A 26,453-nucleotide genomic window follows, 5' to 3' on the forward strand; every position below is an offset into this window, starting at 1 on the left:
TTCCTGCGATTTTGGGCAGATTGTTCGGTCCTGAAAGAACTTTGGCAGCATTAGTGTGCATCCAAGGAGATCTGAATCATCCCCATTAAATAAGGATCTATTACACTTGTTAATTTGTTGAAGGGTGGGAAGTTAATGGGAAATTAATATCTGGAATCCTAGTAGAGGATAATAAGAGATTTACCCCTGAGTACTGTTGACAGCTATTCCGTTGGTTCACTGTCACTAGTTTAAAGGGGTATTCCGGTCACATAACATATTTTTAACTAATTGCCCAATGTATTCTGGTTGGTTAAAAACTATATGTCCTGTTTTTCACCCTCCTATATGTCTCCCTTCTATTATATTACCGTTGGTTCCCAGTACCATGAAAAAGTGATGGGAGTGTACTTCATCACCCCTGTGTCCTGCCATATGCCGCGCTAGGCTCCAAAGCCCACAATCTACTGCTTTTGATTCTCTGGCTTTCACAATGAGCTTTGCTTACTCATTGGTTCCCAGTAGAGCCTTGTGATGCACAGATCAGCAGCATCCCCCGCTCGTCTTCACATGTGTCATGGATAGAAATGTCAAATCGAGTAGAGCTGGATGAACGCGCGTGCGCATTTATTCCCGCAAATATACAGAGATGAAACAAAAACGACCACGGGTGACCTGGGAGAGCAAAGCGCCTACACGTCGCTACCTGGAGAAACGGAATGTGACAACTGGGATAGAGGGGACTGGTAAGTTGAAAAACTAATAACCTATATTTAGTGACTTAATTACAATCTATGTAGTGACAGCAACTTTCTGTCACTGGAATACCCCTTTAAATGCGAAATCCTTTCAAAATGATGTCATAAATACAGGTAAGAAGATCACATCGGCTACGTTTGCGATCAGAGCACCATGGGATTCCAGGACTTAACTGTACTGGAAATCTGACACCAGATTCTAAGCCGTGAAGAAATTTATTTACAGGACGTTTTCATGACAATCTACTAAGAATGTTGTCTCAAAGTCCCTGTCACCGAAATGTATGGGCGGTGCCAAGGGGGTTTGAGTGCTCTTTAGTCTTTTATTCTGGAAATTAGTGATGGTCTGAGATGATGATTTTCTGACGTATTACATCATATCATTTTTTGCTTTTGGATTCCCCCTTTCAAAGGGGTTGTCCACTTTTGAAAAACTATCAAGCAATATAAATATTTATTAAAGTATTTTTTAAATATACTTACCGTTTCAAAGTTGCAGAGATCTTCTAATTCCTTCCAGTGTCACGTGACTCCGCCACCGTCTGAATATTTTTTTCCCGCTGACGTCTCATTTGGTCGTCTTCAATCCTGACTTCCGGACGAGCTCCTCTCCGGTCTTCTTGCTTCTTCTCTTCCAAATGATGTCGTTTTCTCCTTGCGCCTCCTTGCGTCGTCTTTCACGCATGCGCAGTAACCTACAATATTTAGCGCATGCAGATTGAAAGCAGTTTCATTGCGCATGCGCATTAACAGTAAGTTAATTGCGCCTGCGCTTTTAAATACCATTAATTGCACCTGTGCAGAAAGAAAATATATTATTTTAGCTATTTTGATTCCGCATGACTTCCGCCATAAACCCGAGTTCGAGGCATGTTATTGGCCTCCTCAATCCCCGCCCTGTTGTTTTATTTTCACTCGTTGTCCCTGTAGATGCCATCTTTGCAGGGTGCGCGGGCACTGAGGGATAACGTGAACAAAAATAAAATAGGACTGGCATTGAGGCGTAATCCAAGAAAGAACGGGAGGCTTTAGACCAATAGGATGCCTCGAACACAGGTGTATGGCAGAAGTGAAGCGGAATCTAAAAGGCTCAAATAACAATTATTTATTTTGCGCTGGCGCAGTTGCATTTTTGAAGCGCAGGCGCAATGAACAAACTTTTAATGCGCGTGCGCAAAATATTGTAAACAAACATCGGGATATAAACAATACAGCGTAAAGCTGATTAAAATATATAAAATTGTGAAAACGATAGTCAGGGGACAATAATGTAACAAGACAGAAGCATTGCAATGATGTAAAAAAAAAACGGTAGTGGAAAACCCCTTTAAGGAAATGGACCGAAATATCATTTCATGTCGGGTTAATCAGAAATCCTATTATTTTTTCTGATATTTAGAGAGTGATACTGTAGCAAGTTGCAAATCTTATGAGCGTGCCAGTCGCATGTCCAAAGTTGCTATCTACTCCTGATCTACATGGCCAGTGTATCTGAAAACTGCGTTGGACGTACAAAGTGTTCCGTATATGTGGGCGGCTCCGCTGCCGTCATTTTGTTGTGTATTGTAACCGTCAGTGCATCTGTTTTGTAGCTGTCAGATCATGTATATATTTGAAGTGCTGTTTCCTCTACTCCTTTCCCTACGACCTCCCACAATTTACACTTCAGCTGTTCTAAACCGGAAGCCCTTCTACAAAAAAATGTAGTATAGGAAGTGAGGAGGGGGTGGCTGTCATGCAAGCGTATGTGCTTGTTGGACTATGAAGCATTAACATCCTACGTACATATCTATAAACTACATTTGCCGTTTGAAAGGGCCTTTCGCGTGTATTGTATATTTTGGAAATGCTCCTCTGTTCTGAATACGGGCACAACCCCGGAGATGTCCGCCTGCCATCTACCTCCACACCCTCGTTTCATATTTCTTCAAGATTGTGCGTCTTCCTCCAGCTGCCGCGTTTCCTACCTGACTCATTCTCTGTGCTTCCTCTGCTCCAGAACATGACTTATTCACGTCTTTCTCACTGTTGTCCTCTGGTGCCCCTGTTAGGCCTCATGCACACGAACCTGCTTTTGTGGCCGCAATTCTCCCAAAAATCCACGGGAGAATTGCGGCCCCATTCATTTCTATGGGGCCATGCACACAACCGTAGTTTTTACAGTCCTTGCATGGCCCGGAAGCCCGCACCGCAGAAAGAACGGACATGTCTTATTACGGCCGTGTTCTGCGGTCCGGGCTCATTGAAAATAATGGCCGCGGCCATGTGCATGGCCTGCGATTTGCAGGCGGCTCGCGGCTGACAGTCCGCTGCCGGCCAACCCGAAAATCACGGCCGTGCACCCTACCGTGTATTTACGGGAAGCTGTCCATGCCGTAGAAACTTTCCGAAAAAAAAATAGGACGTCCTATTTTTTTTATTTAACAGACCGTGCTCCCATACTTTTATAATGGGAGCACGGCCCGTAAATGCGGACGGCTGTCCGCGGTGCCCGTAATTATGGGCACGGTTGTGTGCATGGGGCATTAATCTAATTTATTGGAAAGCCTATCCAGCTATTTTTGGGGTAAACTGTAACAACTAATAAAGCCTTTGTTAAAGCGCTACATGGGTAGTCACCTAGCTTTTCTGGGTAGTAAATATTTCTAGTTGGGTTTTAAAATGGGCATGGATCACGATATAATTAGTGCCATTTGCCATTCATAATTCTTTGGTATAGCTGGGTGACAACACGTGTGAGTTTGGAAAGGTAGCCATATAAGAGTCCTATCAGACAGTCAGATATTCTTTCATGAACAAGTGACAATAAAGCGAGTTGTTTGCGTTCGAAAGACTGTATTTTCCGCAACGAATTTCAGTGCAAAAAATCTGCGTATTACAGTAGGATGCGATTTGAACAAAGTTCATCCACACTCTTCAGGAAATAAAAAGCAGAAAAGAAGTGTGGAAACTAACTTGCGTTGCGGATTCTCAATCTGCAACGTGTCAATTTCTCCTGCGAAGTGCTGCAGAATTTACGACAGGAAAATCTGGTCCAAGAATTCCGCAATGTTTACACTGTGTGTGAATGTACCCTTAGAAGGAAGGCTGCTTGTATCCGTTCCTGTTACAGCAGCTGCACATACAGTCTAAGGCCGGATTCACACGAGCGTGTTCGGACCGGGATATACGGTCCGTATGTCGGCAGTATTTCCCGGACCGAACACACTGCAGGGAGCCGGGCTCTTATCGTCATGGTTATCTATGACGCTAGGAGTCGCTGCGGGAAAACTGTCCCGTACTGAAAAAAAAATTTCAGTACGGGATAGTAGTTCCGCGGAGAGGCATTGACTCCTAGCGTCATAGATAACTATGACGATAAGAGCCCGGCTCCCTGCAGTGTGTTCGGTCCGGGAAATGCGGACCATATATCACGGACTGAACACGCTCGTGTGAATCCGGCCTTATGATTTTAGGGAGATATAGGTTTTGATTTTACATTCCTTTAGTGTAAAGATCCGGTATCCACCACAACCCAAAATGTTCTTACCGGAGGTTCACAATGCACAGATCTTAAGGGGCTTTTCCTGCATGACTCCTCCTGATCAAAGAACCTACAGCACAGGTTGGCATTGTGATCTTGACCATCGTACCTATATACAAGCCCTCCCTCACCTAGATCCTGCAATATTTAGCAAGAAAGGCATCAAGGGTGCCGTTATCAAAAGCAATAATCCAATCGAATCTTCTGGGATTTCCCCATCGGAAGTGCAGTGTGCTCATGTGTTACTGTTTTATCCTTTATGTTGCCACCAAGCTTGTTTGTGCACCTAATAACCTTCACCCACCTCCCTTAGTTACCTTAACTCTGGGCAGCACGCAGATTAATGTACTGCTGATAAGCAACTGTGTGGCACAAAGTCATTGGGAAATGTGTTTAGAGGTAACATTCATTCTTTCTCCTTCTTTATTCTGCAGTTATTGAGGACACCCAACCATACGCCGTCGCCATGACAGACATGATCAGGGATGTGGGGGTGAAGCAGCCCCTTCCTACCAGGGGAGTGGGTGATAAACCAGTCACAGATTTTGGGTACGTGGGGATAGATGCCATTTTGGAACAGATGAGGAAAAAGGCGATGAAGCAAGGTTTTGAGCTGAACATCATGGTTGTTGGTATGTACCAATTAATACTGCATTGTTTTAATATAGTGACCTTGTGTTCCAATACCTGTACTCCATGCAAACGCTCGTTCATCTGAACGTATCGCTTTAAAAAAGTAAAATATTATCGTTGTCGGCAGCACGTCTCCCGGTGTAAGCAGGGAGACGCGCTGCCGGCATGATGATAATGTATGCGGACGAGCGATCGGTGGTGCAAGCGAAAACCTATTGTTTCTGTTTGTCTCAGTCAGGGTTCCGTTCTGATGGGAAGCTCCGACGGAACGCCTGAACGGAACCCTGACGCAGATGTGAACGAAGCCTAAAACTGACCTGTCGGGAAATAAATATATTTGTATGTTAGTACATCAGAAATCAAAGCTACAGCTAAATTGGGTTATCTGTTTTTACGTAGAGATACTTAATGGTTTCTTTTCGGTTGTGTTGGCAAATTTTCGCAAAAGCGACATCGAGTGCCGTCACACCGTCGCTGTTTAATCGGCATCTCAGAAACTGATGGTAAAACTCTGTATGTTTTTTTTTTATTATTGATAGAACGTACTAACAGAAATGTCATTCTAGAAGTAGAGTAACAAGGGGTACTCCACTCTCCGCAAATGTTTGTTTGTATGATGAAAATTTATACACTTTTTCAATATACTTTGTGTATCACAGTTTTCAATATCTTTTGCTTGCAGTAAATGGGAATACATAAGGAAATAAACCATAGTGTTCAATACTAAAGAAGGGGAATTTAAAAAAAGAAAATATACCATAGCAATGAGATAGAAGTCAACACGTGTTTTTTGTCCCTAAAAAAAAAAAAAAAAAAAAAAGTTAATATAATAAAGAATCAAAATGTAATAAAGAAATGTAGAACTGCTAGAGTAGGGTCGTATAAGTGGGCTTAATGGATTTGCGCCTTTGTGTAAATAATTTTGTTATATAAGTGAACCCACCCAGTGCATATTTAACCTGGGAGCCCTATGGTTTTTGGTCTAGTCAGTAAATAGGTACTTTCATATCACTTTTTTTATACCCTCAGGGGATAAGAATCTGTCCTGGTCATGTGATGATCTCCCAGGTGCTCGGCTCTTTGTAAGACACAGCTCTGATACACTGTAATGTAACTCTAATCCGTCCCATACCAGTGTCCATCACATGATCAAATTCTTATTCACTGGAAGTAATCAATGAAGGTTCCTATTGAATAACCACAAGCAGCGATCTTAAAAACCACGAGGAATCAATACAGAAAAAATATTAGAACATTTTTATAATTTTTCATTCGACCAAGAATAACATTTATTTGCTGTAACCAGAATACTCCTTCGGAGGTTTAAAAAACAAAACAAAAACCGACCTAGTACAGAAGGCAGCAACTAATATTGCCTCCACAACTTAATAGAGAAACCATAAAATGGCCACCACAACTTAATAGTCTCCGGAAAACTTTGGCCACAGCTCTACGTTCTGATTTTACTAATATTTTGCAATTTTTGTAGTTTTTTAAAATGAAAATTATCGTTTACATTTTTTTTATGAACACTGTAAGCCCTAATGCACACAACATTGTGTGCCGCCCGACTCCTGTCCTTGATCCGTGGAAAAGATAGGATCAGAGAGTCGGATCCGATTCGCCCAGTAAAGTGTATCCATGAAAACTATTGGGTGCCACTCGGATGCCGTGAAAAACTGCCCGAGTGGCACTTGGTCGTGTGTCAGAGGGTTTAACCCCCTAGTGACCACCAATACGCCGTTTCACGGCAGCCCAGTTTAAGCCCTGCACGGGTGTCCCGTGGAGGCTGGAGCCGGGACTGGGCTGTCTAATGACAGCTGAGCTCCTGCTCCACCGGCCACGATCGAAGTTTACTTAGATCGTGGCCGTTTAACCCGTCAAATCCCGCAGTCATTACTGACTGCGGCATTTAAATCATTTGCATAGGGAGTGATCTCCCTCTGTAATCCATCGGTGACCTGCAAATGAAATTGCGGGCCTCCGATGGGGTGTCATGGCAGCCTGGGGCCTGATAAAGGCCCCCAGGTCTGTCCTGGGCATATGCCTATTCGGACGCGCCAGAGGCTCGTCCTAATAGATTGCCTGTCATATTTACACTGACAGACAATAAAGCTCTGGTATATTAAGTATACCGAAGCATTATAGCAGCGATCTGAGTATCGCATAGTAAAGTCCCCTAGTGGGACTAATAAAATAAGCATTAAATGTGAAATAAAAATTATAGTAACAAAATAAATCAATTTTTTTTTCCATAAAAAGTGGTTTTATTTAGTAAAAGTGTAAAAAATACACGAAACTACACATATATGGTATCGCCGCGACCGTAATGACCCAAACAATAAAGTTAATATTTAATTTAAACCGCAAGGTGAACACCGTAAAAAAACAAACAATGGCGAAATTGCTATTTTTTTCCATTGCCCCCCCCCCCCAAAAAAAAGTCATAATAGAAGTTAATCAATAAGTTAATACCAAAAACAATACCAATCAAAACTACATCTCGTCCCAGCAAAAAAACAAGCCCTCATATCACTACATTGACGGAAAAATAAAAAACATTACGGCTCTTGGAAAGCAACGATGCAAAAAGCAAATCATTTTAGTTCAAAATCGTTTTTATTGTGCAAAAGCAGTAAAACATAAAAACCCTCTACATATGAGGTATCACCGTAATCGTACCGACCCATAGAATAAAGGTAACGTGTTATTTACAACGCACAGTGAACGGCGTCAATTTAAAACGCATAGAACTATGGCGGAATTTCAGTTTTTTTTTTATTCCCCCCAAAAAAGTTAATAAAAGTTAATCTAAAAATTCTACCCCAAAATGGTGCCATTTAAAAAGTACAACTAATCCCGCAAAAACAAGTCCTCCTACAGCTATGTCGACGGAAGAAAAAAAAAGTTCTAGCTCTTTGAATGCGGCTATAGAAAAACAAAGAAAATATAGCTGTCATTAGGGCCTAAAATAGGCTGGTCACTAAGGGGTTAATGTGTGGTGTGGTGTTGTTTTTTTTTCGCTCGTCCCCCTACATAACCAAGCGTTGCTCCTTTGAGGAGGAGCAAACGAGCGCCGATTAACTAGCTGTCTCGTTGATCGGTGCTCATTTTTGCGGCCTGTATCAGGCCGTGTAATAGGATCTCTATGAGCAGATGCAGATTTGTTCTTGAGATTATCCTAGGATTTCCTGCTTGGATAGGGGGAAATAGAGCTGCCTTATTAACCGTTTGGACATAGAGCTGCTCTCGTGGCAGTTGCAGAGGCCACACTATGGAGTACTCTTGAAATAGAAAAAAAAAAGCTTGACTTTTGCATGGGGCTCAGAGAAGTTCTTACAAAATACATATATGGGGAGTTTTTTTTTACCTTTTTTATTGAGATGTGGTGTAGGTTGATTGTACTAACATACAGAAAGTAAAATATGACTAGAGTGGTTTGATGTTATCTTGTAATGTATTAAAAATAATATATTTTTATAATTTTCGCAGGTCAGAGCGGTCTTGGAAAATCAACATTAATAAATACCCTCTTCAAATCTAAGGTCAGCAGGAAATCCGTACAGCCCACAGCTGAGGAACGAATCCCTAAAACCATAGAAATTAAAAGTGTGACTCACGGTGAGATTTGGTTTGGGTTATGGGTAATCGGGTGCATGAAGCACAATTTTAATATTCAACATACACCTTTCACAATCCTTTTTTTTTTTTTTTTTTACTACCAGTACAAATCTATATTTTCTTGTAGTAGTATAGCCACTCCTCATCTGATAATTTTCATTTGGAATTTGAATAAATGGAATTTGATTAAATGAAATTTGTGGGGGAGGCCTGTTGTCTGACTCCCATCAATTTATGTATATCCAGCTTTAGTAGATTACTATGGATACATGTAATGCGGTTGGGTAGGTGAGGGGAAGGTGATTAATTATATATTTTAGGATATTGCGGAAGAATTAAACAACTAGGAAAAGAGTAGGATAGAAGATGTAGGGTAAAGGACGGTTGCTGTGGATAGTCAACACTATATTTTCTGCCCATATACAACATTATTTCTACACATTTTTTCCAAATATTTGCTGATTTTTAACTAGTATCCTGGGATTTTCTTCCAGAAGTCGAAGAGAAAGGAGTGCGGATGAAACTGACAGTTATTGACACTCCTGGATTTGGAGACCACATAAATAACGAGAACTGGTAATGGAATAAATGTTACTTTTAATGTATATACCGTACAATGACATGTTCACATATATCCGTTGCATGAGCATCAATTTTTTTGTCTCAAGGGATTTACAACTGAAAAAAAAAATATTTTTTATCACTTGCCATCAGGCTTTTTCACAATTTTTACTACAAAACACTCAGTTTTTGCTAGTTGTCATCAGTTTTTACCACTGTGGTTCACCAAAAAGGTAGCCTAGGGTCTGTAAATCTGCCAATTTTCTCAGAGTGGTGCATAGTTTGTGTTAGATTGGATATATGATAAATTAGATATATGTTGTGTACCATATCAGGGCTCTCCTTCTCTGCTCCGGCTTTGGCGCTACACTGAAGTTTGATACACATTGTAATGTCACGTGTGTTATATTCAGTGCAGCGCCAAGGCCGGCGCATAGAGAGAGAGAGCCCAGAAGGCAGCTGCTGTCCATTGACCTCACATCAGATCTTCGAAGCAGCCATGTGAGCCTGCAAAGACTCCAAACACTAGCCCTAACTTCATGGAGTAGCTAGTTTTTGGCGCCTTTACAGGCTACCCAAGCCCACCCCCGCATCTCCAACCCACACCACGCTGGGATTGTTGTTGAATCTATTCACACAACAGGGTCCTAGTGTCGGCCGTTAAAAACGTCCGTCTCGCTTCGTTTTTTACGGCTGTTTTGTATCCGTTCATTCTCGGTGTTTCCGTGTTTGACTAATTTTTAAAAAAAGATGAATTTCATGTTTATATATAATAAAACCATGCCCCCTGTAGATAGTGCCGCAGGGCCCCCTGTAGATAGTGCCGCAGTGCTCCCTGTAGATAGTGCCACACACCACCTTGTAGATAGCGCTACCCCCACTTCTCCTGTAAATAGCGCCACTGAAGCTCCCTCTAACAGCGGAATCCCAGGCCAGAGAATTGCTGACGCTGTGGCCGGGGATTCCCTCCAGGAGGAGCCACATTCCATATAAGGACAGTGACGTTTGCAGTTCCCTCTAGAAGCGGAATCTCCGGCCAGAGTATTGCCGACGCTCTGCTGGCTGTGGATTCCGCTCCAGGAGAAGCCTCTGATGTCACTATCCATATATGAACTGTGGCATCAGGGGCTCCTCCTGAAGGGAATCTCTGGCCAGCAGAGCGTCGTCAACACTCTGGCCAGAGATTCCGCTTCTAGAGGTAACCGCTGACATCACTGTCCTTATATGGGCTGCGGCATTAGGGGCTGCTCCTGGAGGTAACCCCGGCTACAGCGCGTGCAATTCTCTGGCCGGGGATTCCGCTGCTAGAGGAAGCTACAGTCTCGCTATCTACAGGGGGTGGGCATGGGTGGCCCTAAATTCCGCTCCTGCTCCTCACCCAGAGCATCGACAAGCTCTCTGGCCGGGGATTCCTAGAGGGAGCCCCGTCTCTCTTTCCCCGCTGTAAATAGTGCCCCCCCCTGTAGATAGCAAGCCCCCAAGCAGATAGCGCCACCTAAACTCCCACTAGGGGCAGTATCGCTGGTGTCATATCGCTCTGTGTCGGGGATTCCTCTTCGAGAGCCCCTGACGTCACTGTCCACCGTCAGGGGCTCTCTCTAGGAGCGGAATCCCCGATCGATGCTCTGACCGGGGATACCGCTACAGGAGAAGCCCCTGGCGTCACTATCCATATATGGACAGTGACATCAGGCGCCATCTGCAGGGGGGTGAGCTGCGCCATCTGCAGGGGGGTGAGCGGCGCCATCTGCAGGTGGGGTGGCGCTATCTGGGCACTGGCATTATATCGGCACTACCTACGTGGGCACTATCTACACTGGGAACTGTGGCACTATTTATATGGGCACTGGCATCTACAGTGGGCAATGTGGCACGATCTACAGTGGTATTTCATCGCTATCTTCAGGGGGGGGAGCGGCGCTATCTGCAGGGGGGGAGCGGCGCTATCTGCAGGGGGGGATAGCGGCGCTATCTGCAGGGGGGATAGCGGCGCTATCTGCAGGGGGGGATAGCGGCGCTATCTGCAGGGGGGGATAGCGGCGCTATCTGCAGGGGGGGATAGCGGCGCTATCTGCAGGTGGGGATAGCGGCGCTATCTGCAGGGGGGGATAGCGGCGCTATCTGCAGGTGGGGATAGCGGCGCTATCTGCAGGGGGGGGATAGCGGCGCTATCTGCAGGGGGGGGATAGCGGCGCTATCTGCAGGGGGGGGATAGCGGCGCTATCTGCAGGGGGGGGATAGCGGCGCTATCTGCAGGGGGGGGATAGCGGCGCTATCTGCAGGGGGGGGGATAGCGGCGCTATCTGCAGGGGGGGGGATAGCGGCGCTATCTGCAGGGGGGGGGATAGCGGCGCTATCTGCAGGGGGGGGGGATAGCGGCGCTATCTGCAGGGGGGGGATAGCGGCGCTATCTGCAGGGGGGGGGATAGCGGCGCTATCTGCAGGGGGGGGGGGGGATAGCGGCGCTATCTGCAGGGGGGGATAGCGGCGCTATCTGCAGGGGGGGATAGCGGCGCTATCTGCAGGGGGGGGATAGCGGCGCTATCTGCAGGGGGAGTGGCATTATTTGGGCACTACCTACAGGGGACACTGGCACTACATAGGCACTGTGTGGGCACTATCTACAGTGGGAATTGTGGCACTATGTAGGCACTGTGGCACTATTTACAGTGAGCACTATCTATATGGGCACTGGCACGATCTATAGTGGGCAATATGGCACTATCTACAGTGGTATTGCATCACTATCTACATGGGCACTGTGGTGTTTTCAGGTGGCTGCGACAAAAAACCCTAGCGAATAGAATTCATCAATTTATTTTTTATTTTTTGTAACGTCCAAAAAAATGGATGGCAAATGTCGGTGAAAAACGGTCAGACGGCTGGGAAATGGGTTCAAATTTTGAGACACATTTGATGCAAAACAGCCATGAAAAACTGACCGTTGATCCGTTTTTAACTGCCTTTTTTTTTTTTTTTTCACGTCGTGTGAATATAGCCCTCTTATCTGCTCACAGCGATCCAGGGTGACAGTGTGTAGATAGAGCTAAAAATATATATAAAAAATTACAAAAAAAGTGTGTGTGCACATTTTTTTATGATTTTGTCTGCTCATAATAAAAATTTAAAACATGAAATTAAACTAATCTAGAAAATGAAAGCCTCATAAGTCTTGTAAAAATAGTTGTGATATTCAAAGCGGTTGCAGTGATATTATTGTATGAAGTAGTGCAGATCGGAAATGGAAAATTTGACATGAGCATCAGTGACCCTTGGTCATGAAAGGGTTAATGTTTTGTGTGTGATCTACATTGTAACTAATATTGTTCCCTTAATTATCTTGTTAGCTGGATGCCCATTATGAAGTTCATTAATGACCAATACGAGAAGTATCTACAGGAAGAGTTGAACATCAACCGCAAGAAGCGGATTCCTGATTCCCGGGTCCACTGCTGCATATATTTTATACCAGCTACAGGACACTCGTAAGTGGCTGATTCTTACAATAATAAACGGAGGTGTAGTCGAATTTGGTAGGGCTTCATTAATAATCGGTGGCCAGTTCATTTTCTCCATCAGTGCATGTATAGAATTTCAACTGACAAGAATATATGTAATATTTTCAATATGGATGAACATATTGAAGAAAATATAAAAAAAAGAGGGTAGGGAAAGATCTAAATGTCAACTCTGGAGTTGTGATTACGGGCCAAAAGCCTTAAAAACTATTACTGTTGACTTATAGAATTAATCTACATAAAAAGTTGAGCAACTTTGTAAATACATTGCATTTCAATCCTGAGTTTACTGCCTGTTCTATGGACCAGAGCTGCATTAACAATACTGCAACTTCAGAGCCGAGATCTCCGGACATTTAAAACTTGTTCAGCAGGAAATGTACAATAATTTTATGCAGGAAATACTGTCCCCCCTACTTTATAGAAGCTAAGCTAAACCAAACTACATTAGATTATATTGTAAAATAGTGTTTACTACCTGTGGACATACACTTTCGAGGTGATTAATAAATTCATGGATCGGGGAGGACTTTTTCATCCAGTTTTAAGTCTTGAACCTGGATGAGGAGCTTTCTGTAAAAGTGAATGCTGCAGTACATACAAATGTGGCTATTAAAACCGTTAGCAATGCTGCATTCCAGGCAGGGCGCCTGGTATAAAGCCAACCTTTATAAATTCCTATAATATACTGTGGGTAGACTAAGACGGGTCCTTTCATTACATAAATCTGCACTGTAATCTTGGGCGCTGTTTTTGCTGTCTATGGAATTACGTTAGGCACTGTGATTTGTTGGCTAGATGTTGAGCCTACCGAATATTTTCTTTCTACATAGCTGGCATTCTACTAGTGTATCTGTCTCTACCATGTGTTCCATACAGACTCCCTTCCATGAATCCACCATCCCTTCATATAGATAATTATATGCCCATTCCCTTTAAGTAACATTCATACTGCGGCTTCTAGAAAGCTGGCTGTATTGGGTATTTTTAAATGGAGGGTTGTATAAAAAGTAAATGAATCTAGTTGCAGTTGTCACCATTGTGATTGGTTACTGTGAGCGACGACACCTGTTATCCTTTGTACTAGATCTAGAGACAGACCTAATCTAGTTCATGCATTTAGGACGCAGACCTAAAGGGGAAAATTAACCATGTAATGTCCTTGTCACTATAAAAAAAGAATCTGCAGCGGAATATATATATATAATATAAAAAACGGTAAATCAGCCACAGAAATCTGTAGAACACAACTCAACTCGGGATTTATTTTACTTATTTTGCAAAATTGATGCTCCCATCGAAGTCTATGGGCCCAACACGCAGCATCTCCGCACAGAATACACAGCATAAATGGACATGCAGCAGGTTTCAAAGTCGCACCTCTGAATACTTTGCGGACTCCTTTTCTGCAATTTATTTCCGCGGTGTGGGCCTGAGATTTGCAAAATCTCATCCAATTTGCTGCTACTGGAAATGATGCGCATTTTTCGCACAAAATTTTGTTGCAGAAATTCTGCAGTGTTTACGCTTTGTGGGAACCCAGCCATAAAGTAGACAAACCATGTAGTTTTTTTTTATGAGGGGCTTTATGGTATATTGTGCTTAGTCATTTTTACTCGTGTCTACAACAGGAGTATATACAGGAAGGCAAATTTTGAGATTTTCATTTTAAAATTCTTTATATATGTGTAGTAAATGCAGGAGCTGCCCAAAATAACTTTTCTATGCGACTATTTTACTGTCACTTATGCATTGCTTTCCCCTTCAGTTCCTTCAATTCATTTTTGAAAAAAGGAACAGAATCAATCTTAAATATTCTGAATAAAATACCTTTTTACTTCCACAAGGGTAGGTTGGAAATGAAGCTCCACCCTTGACGTGTATTAGAGAATTATACTTCGCAATTGCTTAAAGGGATTTTCCGGTTTCATGTAAATCTAGCTTATAAAATAATTGTATAATGGAGAGTTAAGCAACTATTTAATATACTTGGTGTTTCAACCCCTCACCGTTTTAAAAATCTTAAATTGCAGTCCGTGAATTGGATCACTTAATTTTTAAGCTTATAGGCTGAAAACTGGTACAGACCTAATATTTTTCAAAGCTGACACTTTGATATCCATTCTAGGCATTGCTTTGTGAGCTAAACAGCCTTACTTAAAGGGATTGTCCGGTGGGATAAAATTGACGGATCGGTGCGTGTCCGATTCTAGGCACCCCTACCAATCGGCTGTCTTGGCACCCCTCCCGATCTGAGCGCTGCGTTCCCCTTATTTCTTAAACTGCTCTAGTCTGCGCAACGTGGACACACTCGTAGCAGCGGTTCACAGTATTACAGCTGCTTGCCATTCATGGGAGAAGGCTGTAATGCGGTGTGCCGCCGCTACGAGTGTAACGTTGTACAGTATGGAGCAGCGTGCGCATTGAAGGGGAAGCTCTGCTACCCTTGAACCAGCTTATCGGCTGGGGTACCGACAGTCCGAACCCCACCAATCCGATATTGATAGCTTATATTTAGGATAAGCCATCAATTTTATCTCGCTGGACAGCCCCTTTAATCCTCATAAATGTTACCTCCACATTGTAGCAAACTTTCAGGGTGGGAGAGTTTTGGGTTGCTGATGTATTTAGCTCACAACAGATTGTCTTGACTACATAAAATTAAAGCAAACCCTCCTCTGTAAAGGCCCTTTTACACCGGCCAATAAGTGGCCGGTGCAGCAAGCGCCGATCAACGAGACATTGTTGATCGGCGCTCGTTTGCTTCGGTCACACGGAGCTATGGATGGGGACGAGCGGTCGTTACTCTGATCGCTCGTCCCCATATATTATCATCATGTCGGCAGCACGTCTCCCTGTTCACACCGGGAGATGTGCTGCCGACAACGATAATATTTGACTTTTTTAAAACTATACGATCAGCAGATGATTCAGCGTTTGCTCATTCATCTGCTGATCGTTTTCCTGTTTACACAGGGCAATTATCGGCAATGAGCGTTATATGAACACTTATCTGCCCAATTATCGGCCAGTGTAAAACCCCCTTAAGAAGCTCTGTTTGTACAGGATATCAGCATTGGGATGTAAATAAGAATGTTTCTTTCCACTAAATCTTGATAAGGGTGAGGAATTGAAACACTGAGGGTCGAATTTATCCAACCATCGACACCAAAACGAATTTACTATAATTTATGCTGCCAGCTAGGAGCAGGCATGGATTTAGTTTTATGGCCCACAGACAGCACAAAATACCACAAATTTATTACGTGGCACTCAGGTTTGTCCGCATCAAGTGAGTAGAGGAAATGTGATGCCTCTATTGACCGAATCGCTTTTAGATGTGCACCAATTTATTCGTAACTAGGGGTGCAGAGGCCGGCTACTATGCAGACTAAGTGCATATGTATATTCGAAATCTGTATGATTTCCTATTCTATAAATTAATAGAAAAAAGAAAAAGCAGACAACCCCTTTTTAAGTAAGTTTTTAAAGCTGCCTTTGTGCAGCGAAGTTTGGCTGCCTTTTTACTGAATATAAATGGCTTACACTGGCTTTGTCTGGATCTTTCCTAAGATGAAAAACAATAGTATTTGGCTCCCTGGTTCCAATATAACAAGAGTTTAATATTTGGCTCATGTACCGCTAGATGAATAAACCCCTGAGGGGAAATTGAAAAGAAAAAATAGTTTTATAGAGCTACATGGATTGATTTGATCTCCGTCGCCAGAAGACTCTGTTCTACTTTTTTGTGACTTTTAAGACTGTGGAGAGAAGAATTATTAATCTGACTTCAAACCTGTTGTTTCACAGACTTCGGCCTTTGGACATCGAGTTCATGAGACGTCTGAGTAAGGTGGTGAATATTGTGCCAGTAATTGCCAAAGCGGACACCTTAACCCTAGAGGAAAGAGATTATTTCAAGCAGAGAGTAAGTTTCCATCCTTGAAGATGGGGTAGATTGGGTAAAGTTTGACATGTACCAGATAATCGTAGTGTATATACTCTGAAGGGGGACGAAAAGGCGCAAAGATCTGGTTCACACAGGGCATTTGTCTGATGTATTTTTCATATAAAATAGAAAAAAAGGGTCTGCTTTTTCATCCCCCATTCGAGTGAACGGACAGGAACTGCTGTACTAGACACCGCCCGTGGGCAGGAGTGGTACTGTTTCTGAGAGAAAAAAAATATTCAAATTCAGACCTAATTTTCCAAACATGCGGCCCCTTTGTGGTCCTTTTATTTTTTGTATGTCTAGGTAGATGTTCCATTCTCTGTGATGAGCTGGTGGCACGTTCTGTGTCTTGTCACCTGCCTTTGTAAAGCTCTTACGTTCTCTCGGGTGTCCATACCTCAAGAGAGATACTTGATGAGAAAGGATCAATCCTTATCCGTTCCATCACGCAGGGATTTCATTGGTCTTTGCCAAGAATCCAACTTGTATGCGAGCCTCCCAAAAGGGAATGGGCATGCTGGGTTTCAACATGGCCAAACTTTTATTGCAACGGGTGATTAGCCGCTGCCGGACATTTCTGCCTGCAACTTATTTCCTTCTTTCCATTTTTAAATAATGATGCATTTCTATGGCGAAGGGGGTTTGGGAGAAATAACTGCTGGCCAAATGAGGTTCCTCTCAACGCAATGTGTATGGCCAGTTTTCGTGTAGTACTAGCCTGCTATTATATGTTATACATTGGGCTGAGAGAGAGCTACCCCTTACTGTTAAATTTTGTTTGTAGCAAGCTATGATTCTGTACATTTCAGGATATCTTCATGCAGTCTTTGTGCAAACCATTCTTCCCCTAAATTACTTTTCTCCTTGACCCATAGATCCGGGCTGATCTCCAGAACAATGGGATAGATATTTATCCACAGAAGGAGTTTGATGAGGATGCAGAAGACAGACTGGTGAACGAGAAGATCAGAGTAAGTGACTCCAAAGAATGGGCATTCAGTGATCTGGATTAAAATGAATGTTTTTGGTAGAATGGACTATTTATTGTGATACATTTCTTGTATTGTCAGCCTTGCAATGTGCCTTGATAGTTACATAGGTGGAAAAAAAATCACATGTCCATCAAGTTATTCCTTTCTTCGACCTTTATGTTTGGCCTAGAGGAAGGTAAAATATAAATCTCTTTGACAACTTTGCCTCAAGATGGTTGGACAATATCCCTGGATTAATTATACACATTTCATTGCTAAATGATAGCTTTTTTTTTTTTTTTTTTTTGCTTTTTTTTTAACCACCCTACAGTTTTGCCTGAGCTCTGACTATTTCTAACTACTCGGCTGTTTCCGTCAGTCCTGTAGACATGGAATGGGGTGGCAGGGTGTATGCGTGACCACTGCTCCACTCAGCAGGCGTGCAATGAGGAGGAACATGGGCTCTAGACCCCCGTTGTAATGATGGGTGGGAGTCCTCAGCAATCAGACATTTATCGCCTGTGGATAGGTGATTAATGTCCATTGTGGCACATACACTTTAACCGTTTTGCCCGGGCACAACTCGGAAAGTGCTGTGAGTAAATTGAGAGCTGCTACGCAACAGAAGAAGCTTCTCCCTACACACTCTTTCATCAGCCAACGCTAATAGGAGGTGAAAGAAACTGAAATAAAGTTAGAGACCTCGGGCAAAGTATTCCTGAGCAATACCCTGCCCAAGCATTCATCTATATCGATAAAACAGATGTGTAGCTGCACGTAGTATGTTGCAGCTACCCCTGCCTGTGTCTGCTTCTTGTCTGTGTCCTACTACCTCTGATTTATTCCCCCTTCTCTGCTCCCCATTGCTTACCCTTTTTTTTTTCTTCTTCTTTTGTGCTTCTCCTTCGTTCCATGCTGCTCACGATCCCCAGTTTTCCCTCTTAAAGGGCTGTAGAGTTAACTCATTCTTCCAGTAGGGGGAGCTTATTGTACACCAATTTATATAGCCATCCTTGAGTTAAATGTTAGGTGTTAAAACCTATATACAGTGCGCTCCTCCTAGTGATGAATATTTGCATAGTGGTGAAGTTTAACGTGTGCGGTACAGTTGCTGTGGCAACTGTACAATGCCTGGGGACTACAATTTGGGCAGGAGAGTGAGGGCCTGTTCACATCACCGTTCGCTCTCCGTTCCGGGATTCCGTCGGAGGTTTCTGTCAGGTGAACCCCGCAACGGAAAGTGAAACCACAGCTTCCGTTTCAGTCACCATTGATATCAGTGCTGACGGAATCCTCGCTAATGGTTTCCGTTCTACACCATTCCGGCAGACTTCCGTTTTTCGAACGGAATCAATAGCGCAGTCGACTCCGCTATTGATTCCGTCGTTAAAATGGAAACCTGCCAGAATGGTGACGAACGGAAACCATTAGCGATGTTTCCGTCACCATTGATATCGATGGTGACTGAAACGGAAGCTGTGGTTTCACTTTCCGTTGTGGTGTTCACCTGACGGAAACCTCAGACGGAACCCCGGAACGGAAAGCGAACGGTGATGTGAACAGGCCCGAAGTGGAGCTACATTTAGGCCCCATGCACACGACCGTATTTTCCATCCATCTGTAAATACTGTATGTAAATACGGATCCGTAGTCATTTATAGTCATCCGTAATTAATCATCCGCATATACATAAATACAGTCCAAAATGCATCCGTATTTACGGATCCGCAAAAAAAGAGATAGGAGTCTTGGGTAAACCCCTGGCGTTGCATAGCAACGCTTCCGTATTTATGGGTGGCTACGGATGCACATCCTAAGCCATTTGGAATTACGGAAGCGCCCATAGACTTCTATGGGGAGTCCGTGCCGTAATTCCGGATGAGAAATATGGCCGTGCGCATGAGGCCATAGTAAAGAAAATTACGTTTAGATTAATACAAATTTCAATACACGGTCATTAATTAATATGCACTTAAAGTGGTATTCCGGTTGGAACAAGTTACCCCCTATCCGTAGGATAGGGGCCAACTTGCTGATCAGTGGGTGTCCGACAGCTGGGACCCCCAACGATCCTGAGAACGGGGGTCCCGTACCCACTGTTTGGACAGTGGCAGGTCGCTCATGCGCACTGCCACTCCATTAGTTCTCTATGGGAGTTCCGGAAATAGCGGTACACTGTACTCGGCTAGGGGGTAACTTGTACTCACTGGAATACCCCTTTGAGTAGCCCGAATTATGCACCAACTATATTAACAAAAAATAAACAGAGCTTTTTGGGGCAATTTTTACAATTTTGATGTGACTATTGGTGGGTTAATACTGTTCTAGTATCTGCCATTACTACCATTGATTCCCTTCCTAAATTTAGGAGGGGTGCAGAGTGTAAATACTATAATTGTTATATGATATCACTTTAACCACAATATTTCTGTTCTTTTAGGAAATGATTCCATTTGCTGTGGTAGGCAGTGACCAAGAATACCAGATCAATGGCAGGAGGATACTGGGCAGGAAAACAAAGTGGGGGACCATCGAAGGTAAGCGAGAATAGAAAATGGTCTAATACTATGATACCCTCATATATGTTCGACTGTATCTTCCCTAAGACGTTTCCCAAAAATGCATTCTCCTTTGCTATAATGTGAAAATTACAGGGATTTATTTTTTGCTTGATTCCTCCTGTTCACGGCCCCCTTATCCCTGCATTCAGGGGTGATATGAGCAGCCTCATCTGTATAAATCAGTCCCCTTGTTGCAGGGGAGGTTTTCTTATGCTTCTGACATGGTTGTAGCGAAGCACTCGGGGTATCATAAAGTAGAGGAAGCAGACGGGAAGAACCCCCAAGATTTTTGAATTAAAGGGCCCTAAGTAAGCAGAGTTTATATTTCTGGGTCAATTATTGAGTCTAACTAAGGTAACATGTGTTGCCTTAACGACCGCCCACCGTCTTTTGGCGGCAGGCGGTGCATGTCTTTAGTCTACAGCGATGTCTTTTGGCGTCGTGGTGGAAAAGGCTGATGAGCGCTCATTCTCTAAGCAGAAGCTGTAACTAACAGCTCCTGCTCTTAGAGAAGCCTGCTGAATACAACTGGGGTCGGAAAGCTTTCGGACCCCAGCTGTTTAACCCTTTGATCGCCGCAGTCCGTGACCGCGGCAAGATCAAAGGGAACTCTTCACTTTGATCTAGTCATCGGAAACCCAGTGACATGATCAAACACCGGGGAATCCCTCTGCAGTCGGCCCTGGGGACCTACAAACGACCCCAGGACTGTCTGATCAGTAAGCCTGCTGTTCGGGCACACTATGTGCTGCCCTAAAGACAGCCTGTGTCATAGTGACAGTGTGATGTATTAGCATACAGGAGTATGCTAATACATTACAAGTAAAAAATAAAGATCTAAATAAAGTTATCCCTTAATGGGATTTTTTTAAAAAGTCCTTATTTTGCATAAATTTTTTTTATTGCCCCTACACTAAATAAAAACAAAAAAACCTACACATAATAGGTATCTAAACGACCGTAATAACCTGAAGAATTAATCTAACAGGTTTTTTAGCGTGAAACATGAATGGGATAAAAATATAAACAAGAAAAATGCGGATCATAATGCAGAGAATGACTTTTTCCTATATTCACGCAGTAAAAGAAAAAAATTCTACCTCCAAACGATGAAAAAAAATAATATAATTTCTCCCGCATAAAACAAGGCCTCATATGTCCAAGTCAATAAAAAAATTAAAGAGTTATGGCTGCTAAAGTGCAGAGAGGTAAAAATTGAAAAACATAGGCTGGTCATCAAGACCTTTTCAGGCCCGGTCATTAAGGTAAATAATAAAAGCAAATAGAAGAAAAACAGTACTGTAAGAAAAACGAGCGGTTAATTTCTCCCTAATTCCCTCCATTTTCTTCTGACAACTGAGGAGGCGGATTATAGACAAGGGGCAGGGCTCCGAGATCCCGGCCTCCCGAGATCCCGGCCTCCTATTGCATGAAGTTGCCTTTAAGCCGGATACAGGTTTGTGAGGAGGAGGAGAGGGTGACTTCTGTCTTTGGTCATCATGGAGTTTTCTACAATTCATGTCATTGTTTTAACATGCATTAAATTGAGGAAGCACAAGGAAATCACGAGGAACGTGAAGAGCTCCCTATCGGTTATGAATACACGTAAATACAGTCCAAAAAAATGTAAACGTGGTTCCAACTCCATATGCTAAACTAACAATCGACACAATTCGAGTCCTACAAACCAAAATAGGCAAAATATCAATATAACAAATACCCTTTATTGAAATATATTTAGAATACACAATGGTAATGATATATAAGAAGTATGGCGCAACCTGTGAGCCAAAACACACCGGCCACTAGATGTAGAATTGGGCACTTAACATGATATAGTTAGTATCTAGAGATCTACAATGCAATGAATGGCTACTAAAAACACCTATATATTATTTCTGCAAACCTAGCATGCAATGAAATTATGCAAAAGGCAGTATGTATGTATGTATGTATGTATGTATGTATGAACAGAAAGAAACCTGTTTCCTCACCTGCAGAAGATATATAATGCAATCAGTGAGGAACATGCCTCCTGAGGAGTACTAAAAAGAAGCGCACGTCGAGGCCGCCATCCACATTAAACAGGTCTTACATCTAGGTGAGCTATCTTTATCCTTAAATATGACATTTTTTCTTCCAAACCCGATTAAGTGATACCTCACTGATTGATTTATATATCATCTGCAGGTGAGGAAACCGGGTTCGTTCGTTCGTTCGTTCGTTCGTTCGTTCGTTCGTTCGTTCGTTCGTTCGTTCGTTCGTTCGTTCGTTCGTTCGTACGTACGTACATACATACATACTTCCTTTTGCATTGTTTGCTTAAATCAGTTATGCTTGATTACACATTTTTATTGTAGCTTGTCCTAAAATTAGCCCTGTTCAAAATCTTTACACACCGGAAAAGGCAAAACAAGATTTCTCGTTAAAGTATTCACTGGGGGACACGTTACCATGGGTATAGGCCGCTAAGACTAGGTAATTATAAAAAAATGTGTGGCTCCACCCAGTGGGCTGTGCCCTCTGCTGAGCACTCCGCTCCTCAAGTTTTAGCCTATTTTTTATTTATTTTTCAGGTGCAGGGTGAGAGTTCCTATTAGTGACTCCACTGCAGGCGCTGGGCGGAAGGTATTCCCACTGTTTCACTGGATGGCCAGAGTCTTGGCGGATGCTATTCCCACCTCAGTGGATGTCCACCTCTATGGTGGATGCTCCCCGCCTTGGTCACCCAGTCCCCTATTATTACCGCACTGGCGGTTGAGGATTCCAGACAGCCTCACTACGTGTGTGTTTTTTCCAAAGGGGTGACAAGCTGCGCCTGAAGACGACCGACAGGTAAGTTCACCCCCTGCCATTGGCAGCTGCTGTGGTGGTGGAGCAGTTCAGACTATGTCAGCGGGCTTGCAGCATTATATATAGAGGTTTTTTTTTTTATTCTGAGGTGTTTTCTAACACTTATGTGCTGGCAGACGTTCTTCAGCATTACGTTCTGTTTTTTACTACATACTGGCCTCACAGAGCGAACCGCAGCGTTCTGCCGGCAGCGCCATTAATTTAGTTATTGGCTCTGGTTCTCTGCTAGGCTGCATCCTGGCCACTCCTCCTCGCATTCCCACCTGTTCTCATAACCCCCCCCCCCCATTCTAATTGGTCGCGAGGCAGGACCTAAGTCACATGCCCACCTTGTCCAACCAATGCGGCACTGGTTTTGGTTGGAGGGGAGGGCTTTTTTCTGTTCTCATCAGTCGCTTCACTCTATCGCCGTAGTGAACCCCATAGTACACTGAGCTGTGTACAGAAGTCATACAGCGCTGGAAACGTTCCTTCTTCACGGGGGACACAGCACCGAGGGGGTCTGGTAGGATAGCCATTGGCTATAGTGTTTTTTTTGTAAAAGGTTCATAATATGTCATCAAAGGGAAAAGCTCCTAAGACCCAAACCCCCCCCTGGCCTTTGTAACGCACTTTGCTTGTATGCAGTGCAGCACTACGTTTCCATGCGGGCAGGCTGAGCCAGTCTGTGTTCAATGCCCTCTGCCTAAACCACCACAGGACTCCACAGCTTCCATGATTAGTGAGCTGTCCTCTTTGGACAGAAATGCTGCAGGTGTCCTTCATTTTATTTGCTCGAGATATATTTCAACCAGCTTCTTCAAGGAACGTCTCTATATCTTTCCGACACAGAGTTTGAGTGCAATAGAAGCAAATACACTCCTCCTGCTGTGAAGGATCTTATTCAGGCAGTGAGATATATTAAGATTGTGTATGATCCTGCTGAATCCCCTCAGAATGAGTTATTATTACAGTGCCACAGGTGATCCCCTCTGGTCTTTCCAGATCATAAGGGTTTTGAATTTTTTTTTTCTGATGCATGGACACACCCTGACTGGTCTATGCACGTGTCCAAGAGTGTGGACTATGTGTTTCCTAACACTGATGAGTGTATTGCCAAATGGTCAGTTTACCAATGGTAGATGCTCCCATGGCCCGGCTTTGTTTAAATACTACCTTACCAATTGCAGATTCTTTCGCTTTAAAGGATCCGGTTGATGCCAAAGTGGAGTCTATGGCAAAAGCCACTTTCAGTGCAGCCGCGGCTTCCGTCAGACCCTCTTTTGCATCATATTGGGTCGGCTAAGGCCAGGGCTATTGCGGTAGCTGTCATCAGGGCCATTTGGACTAGGAACTGGGATACTGACAGTGCCTCTAGAAAGCTTTTCGCCCTTCCATTTGCCCAGGATCTCCTTTATGGACCTGACCAACTCATTTCTGAGGCTACAGGAGGAAGGAGCACTTTCACAACCTCATCAAAGACGATGCCCAGTTCACTCAGTCAGAAGACAAAGATGGTTTCGTTCATTTCGGTACTAGGTCCCATCTCAGAGGCAGAACTCCCGTGACTCCCACACCTTCCGAGCGGAGAGACCTTCCTTCTGGTCTAGAAACTCCTGGCAGCCCCGCAACAGACCTGCTCCGGCACAGCGGGCGTCCACAGCCTGAAAATGTTACCTCATCTGAGGTACTCCCTCGGGAGGGGTGACAGCTGCTCTCCTTCATGGAGACATGGCTCAAAACATCGAAGACGCTTGGGTGCAGGAGCTTGTGTCGACAGGCTTAAAAATCGTTTTCTTCTCGCCCTCCAAGGCAATTTTTCTCTATCGACAACCCCTCGGTGCTCCTCCAGGGCCCATGCTTTTTCTCAAGCCATTCAAAGCTTCCTTCATCAAGGAGTGATTGTCCTAGTACCAACACCAGAATTGTTCAAGGAGTTTTATTCAAACCTTTTCACAGTACGAAAGGAGGACGGATCTCTTTGACCCATTTTTGGATCTAAATTCTAATTCGACGTGTGAAGATTTAAAGGTTTCGCATGGAGTCTCTGGGATCTGTGGTCGCTTCCTTGGAGGTCAGCTAGTTCCTGTACTCAATAGATATCAAGGATGCTCATCTTCATGTTCCCATTGCTCAAGCACATCAGCGTTTCCATCGCTTTGCAGTAGGTTCTGAGCATTTCGAGTTTGTGGCCCTCCCCTTTGGTCTGGCCGTGGCTCCAAGGGTCTTCACCAAGGCCATGGCTCCAAGGGTCTTCACCAAGGTCATGGCTCTCCTCAGATCCAGAGGGGTAGTGGTTATCCCATACTTCGACGATCCTCTGGTGAAGGCACCTTTTAAACAGGACAACTTGCACAGTCCCAACATTACACTGGCTTGTCGTCGCAAATTCGGATGGCTGATAAACAGCACCAATCATCTCTCACTCCTTCTTTGAGAATGGAGTTTCTAGGGATGGTCCTGGATACGCAGGCAGAAAGGGTATTCTTACACAAGGATCACCACTCTGACAATACTCCGCAGGAATGCTCCTTTCTCAATCCGCTTCCCTACTAAAGTCTTGGGCGATAATCTCAACCTTCTAGGCAGTCCCGTTTGCTCAATTTCACTCCCGATCTCTACAGCTGGTGATTTTCTTTCTCGTTGGGACAAGCCTCCGGAAGTTTGTCTGACTAGGGGGGGGGGGGGTGCGGTCTTCGGCTGCCTCACAGTCCAGGGCACTTGGTCCTACCCGGAAGCTCTGCTCCAGATCAAAATCTTGGAGCTGACGGCCATCTTCCTGGCCCTGTCTCACTGGACATCTTGTTAGTCTGTATCCGCACTAGAAGACTTTGGAGACGATTCTACAGCAGTGACTTACCTCAATCATCCGGGAGGTACAAGATCCTTTGCTGGCGGAACAAAATGTCCCAGCAGTGCACATCCCAGGAGTAGATGACTGTGAGGCGGATTACCTGATCTGGGAATGCCTGGGACCCGGACGTGGATCTCTTCGCCTTTCACCTCCGTCAGAAGTGCCCGAACTACGGCACCAGAATCAGGGACCTCAAGGACATAGGAGCAGACGCTCTGGTTCTCCCCTGGTCGTCCTTTAACCTCTTTAAATCTTTTTCTTCCCCTTCCACTCCTGCCTCAAGTGCTGAAAAGGGTCAAGGAAGCAGGAATTCCAGACATTCTGCTGGCCCCAGACTGACTTCGCAAAGCTTGGTACGTGGATCTCATGCTCCTATTAGCAGACGCCCCATGGCCGATTCCTCGTCGGCATGACCTCCCTTCCCAAGGTCCAATGTTCCACTCTGCTTTATCTCAGCTGCGTTTGACCGCTTGGCTGTTGAAACCGTGATTTTGAAGTTCAAAGGTTTCTCTTAACTGGTCATTCAGACCATGATTAAGGCCCCGAAGTCTCAATCCCAAATGATTTATCATCATGTGTGGTTGGCTTATTTTAGGTGGTGTGAATTCTGGCTTTCCTCCAGGTGGGTTTGGATCAGGGACTCAGATTAGCTACTCTAAAAGGGCAGGTTTCAGCCCTATCCTTTTCCAA

At 44.0% G+C, this 26,453-nt stretch overlaps 1 protein-coding gene across 4 annotated transcripts in view; it reads left to right on the forward strand.

Moving 5' to 3' along the window:
* Nucleotides 1–26,453, forward strand: part of SEPTIN9 (septin 9) — a 251,192-nt gene that overhangs the window by 213,561 nt on the left and 11,178 nt on the right. For all 4 annotated transcript variants that reach the window (XM_075846600.1, XM_075846602.1, XM_075846601.1 and 1 more), the window contains 7 exons: nucleotides 4,695–4,892; nucleotides 8,386–8,514; nucleotides 9,009–9,090; nucleotides 12,423–12,560; nucleotides 16,404–16,521; nucleotides 17,421–17,516; nucleotides 19,957–20,053. In XM_075846600.1, the coding sequence (XP_075702715.1) occupies nucleotides 4,695–4,892; nucleotides 8,386–8,514; nucleotides 9,009–9,090; nucleotides 12,423–12,560; nucleotides 16,404–16,521; nucleotides 17,421–17,516; nucleotides 19,957–20,053 (858 nt within the window). The remainder of the gene's footprint in view (nucleotides 1–4,694; nucleotides 4,893–8,385; nucleotides 8,515–9,008; nucleotides 9,091–12,422; nucleotides 12,561–16,403; nucleotides 16,522–17,420; nucleotides 17,517–19,956; nucleotides 20,054–26,453) is intronic.

The sequence above is a fragment of the Rhinoderma darwinii genome, chromosome 13, assembly GCF_050947455.1.
Source record: "Rhinoderma darwinii isolate aRhiDar2 chromosome 13, aRhiDar2.hap1, whole genome shotgun sequence".
NCBI classification, from domain to species: Eukaryota; Metazoa; Chordata; class Amphibia; order Anura; family Rhinodermatidae; genus Rhinoderma; species Rhinoderma darwinii.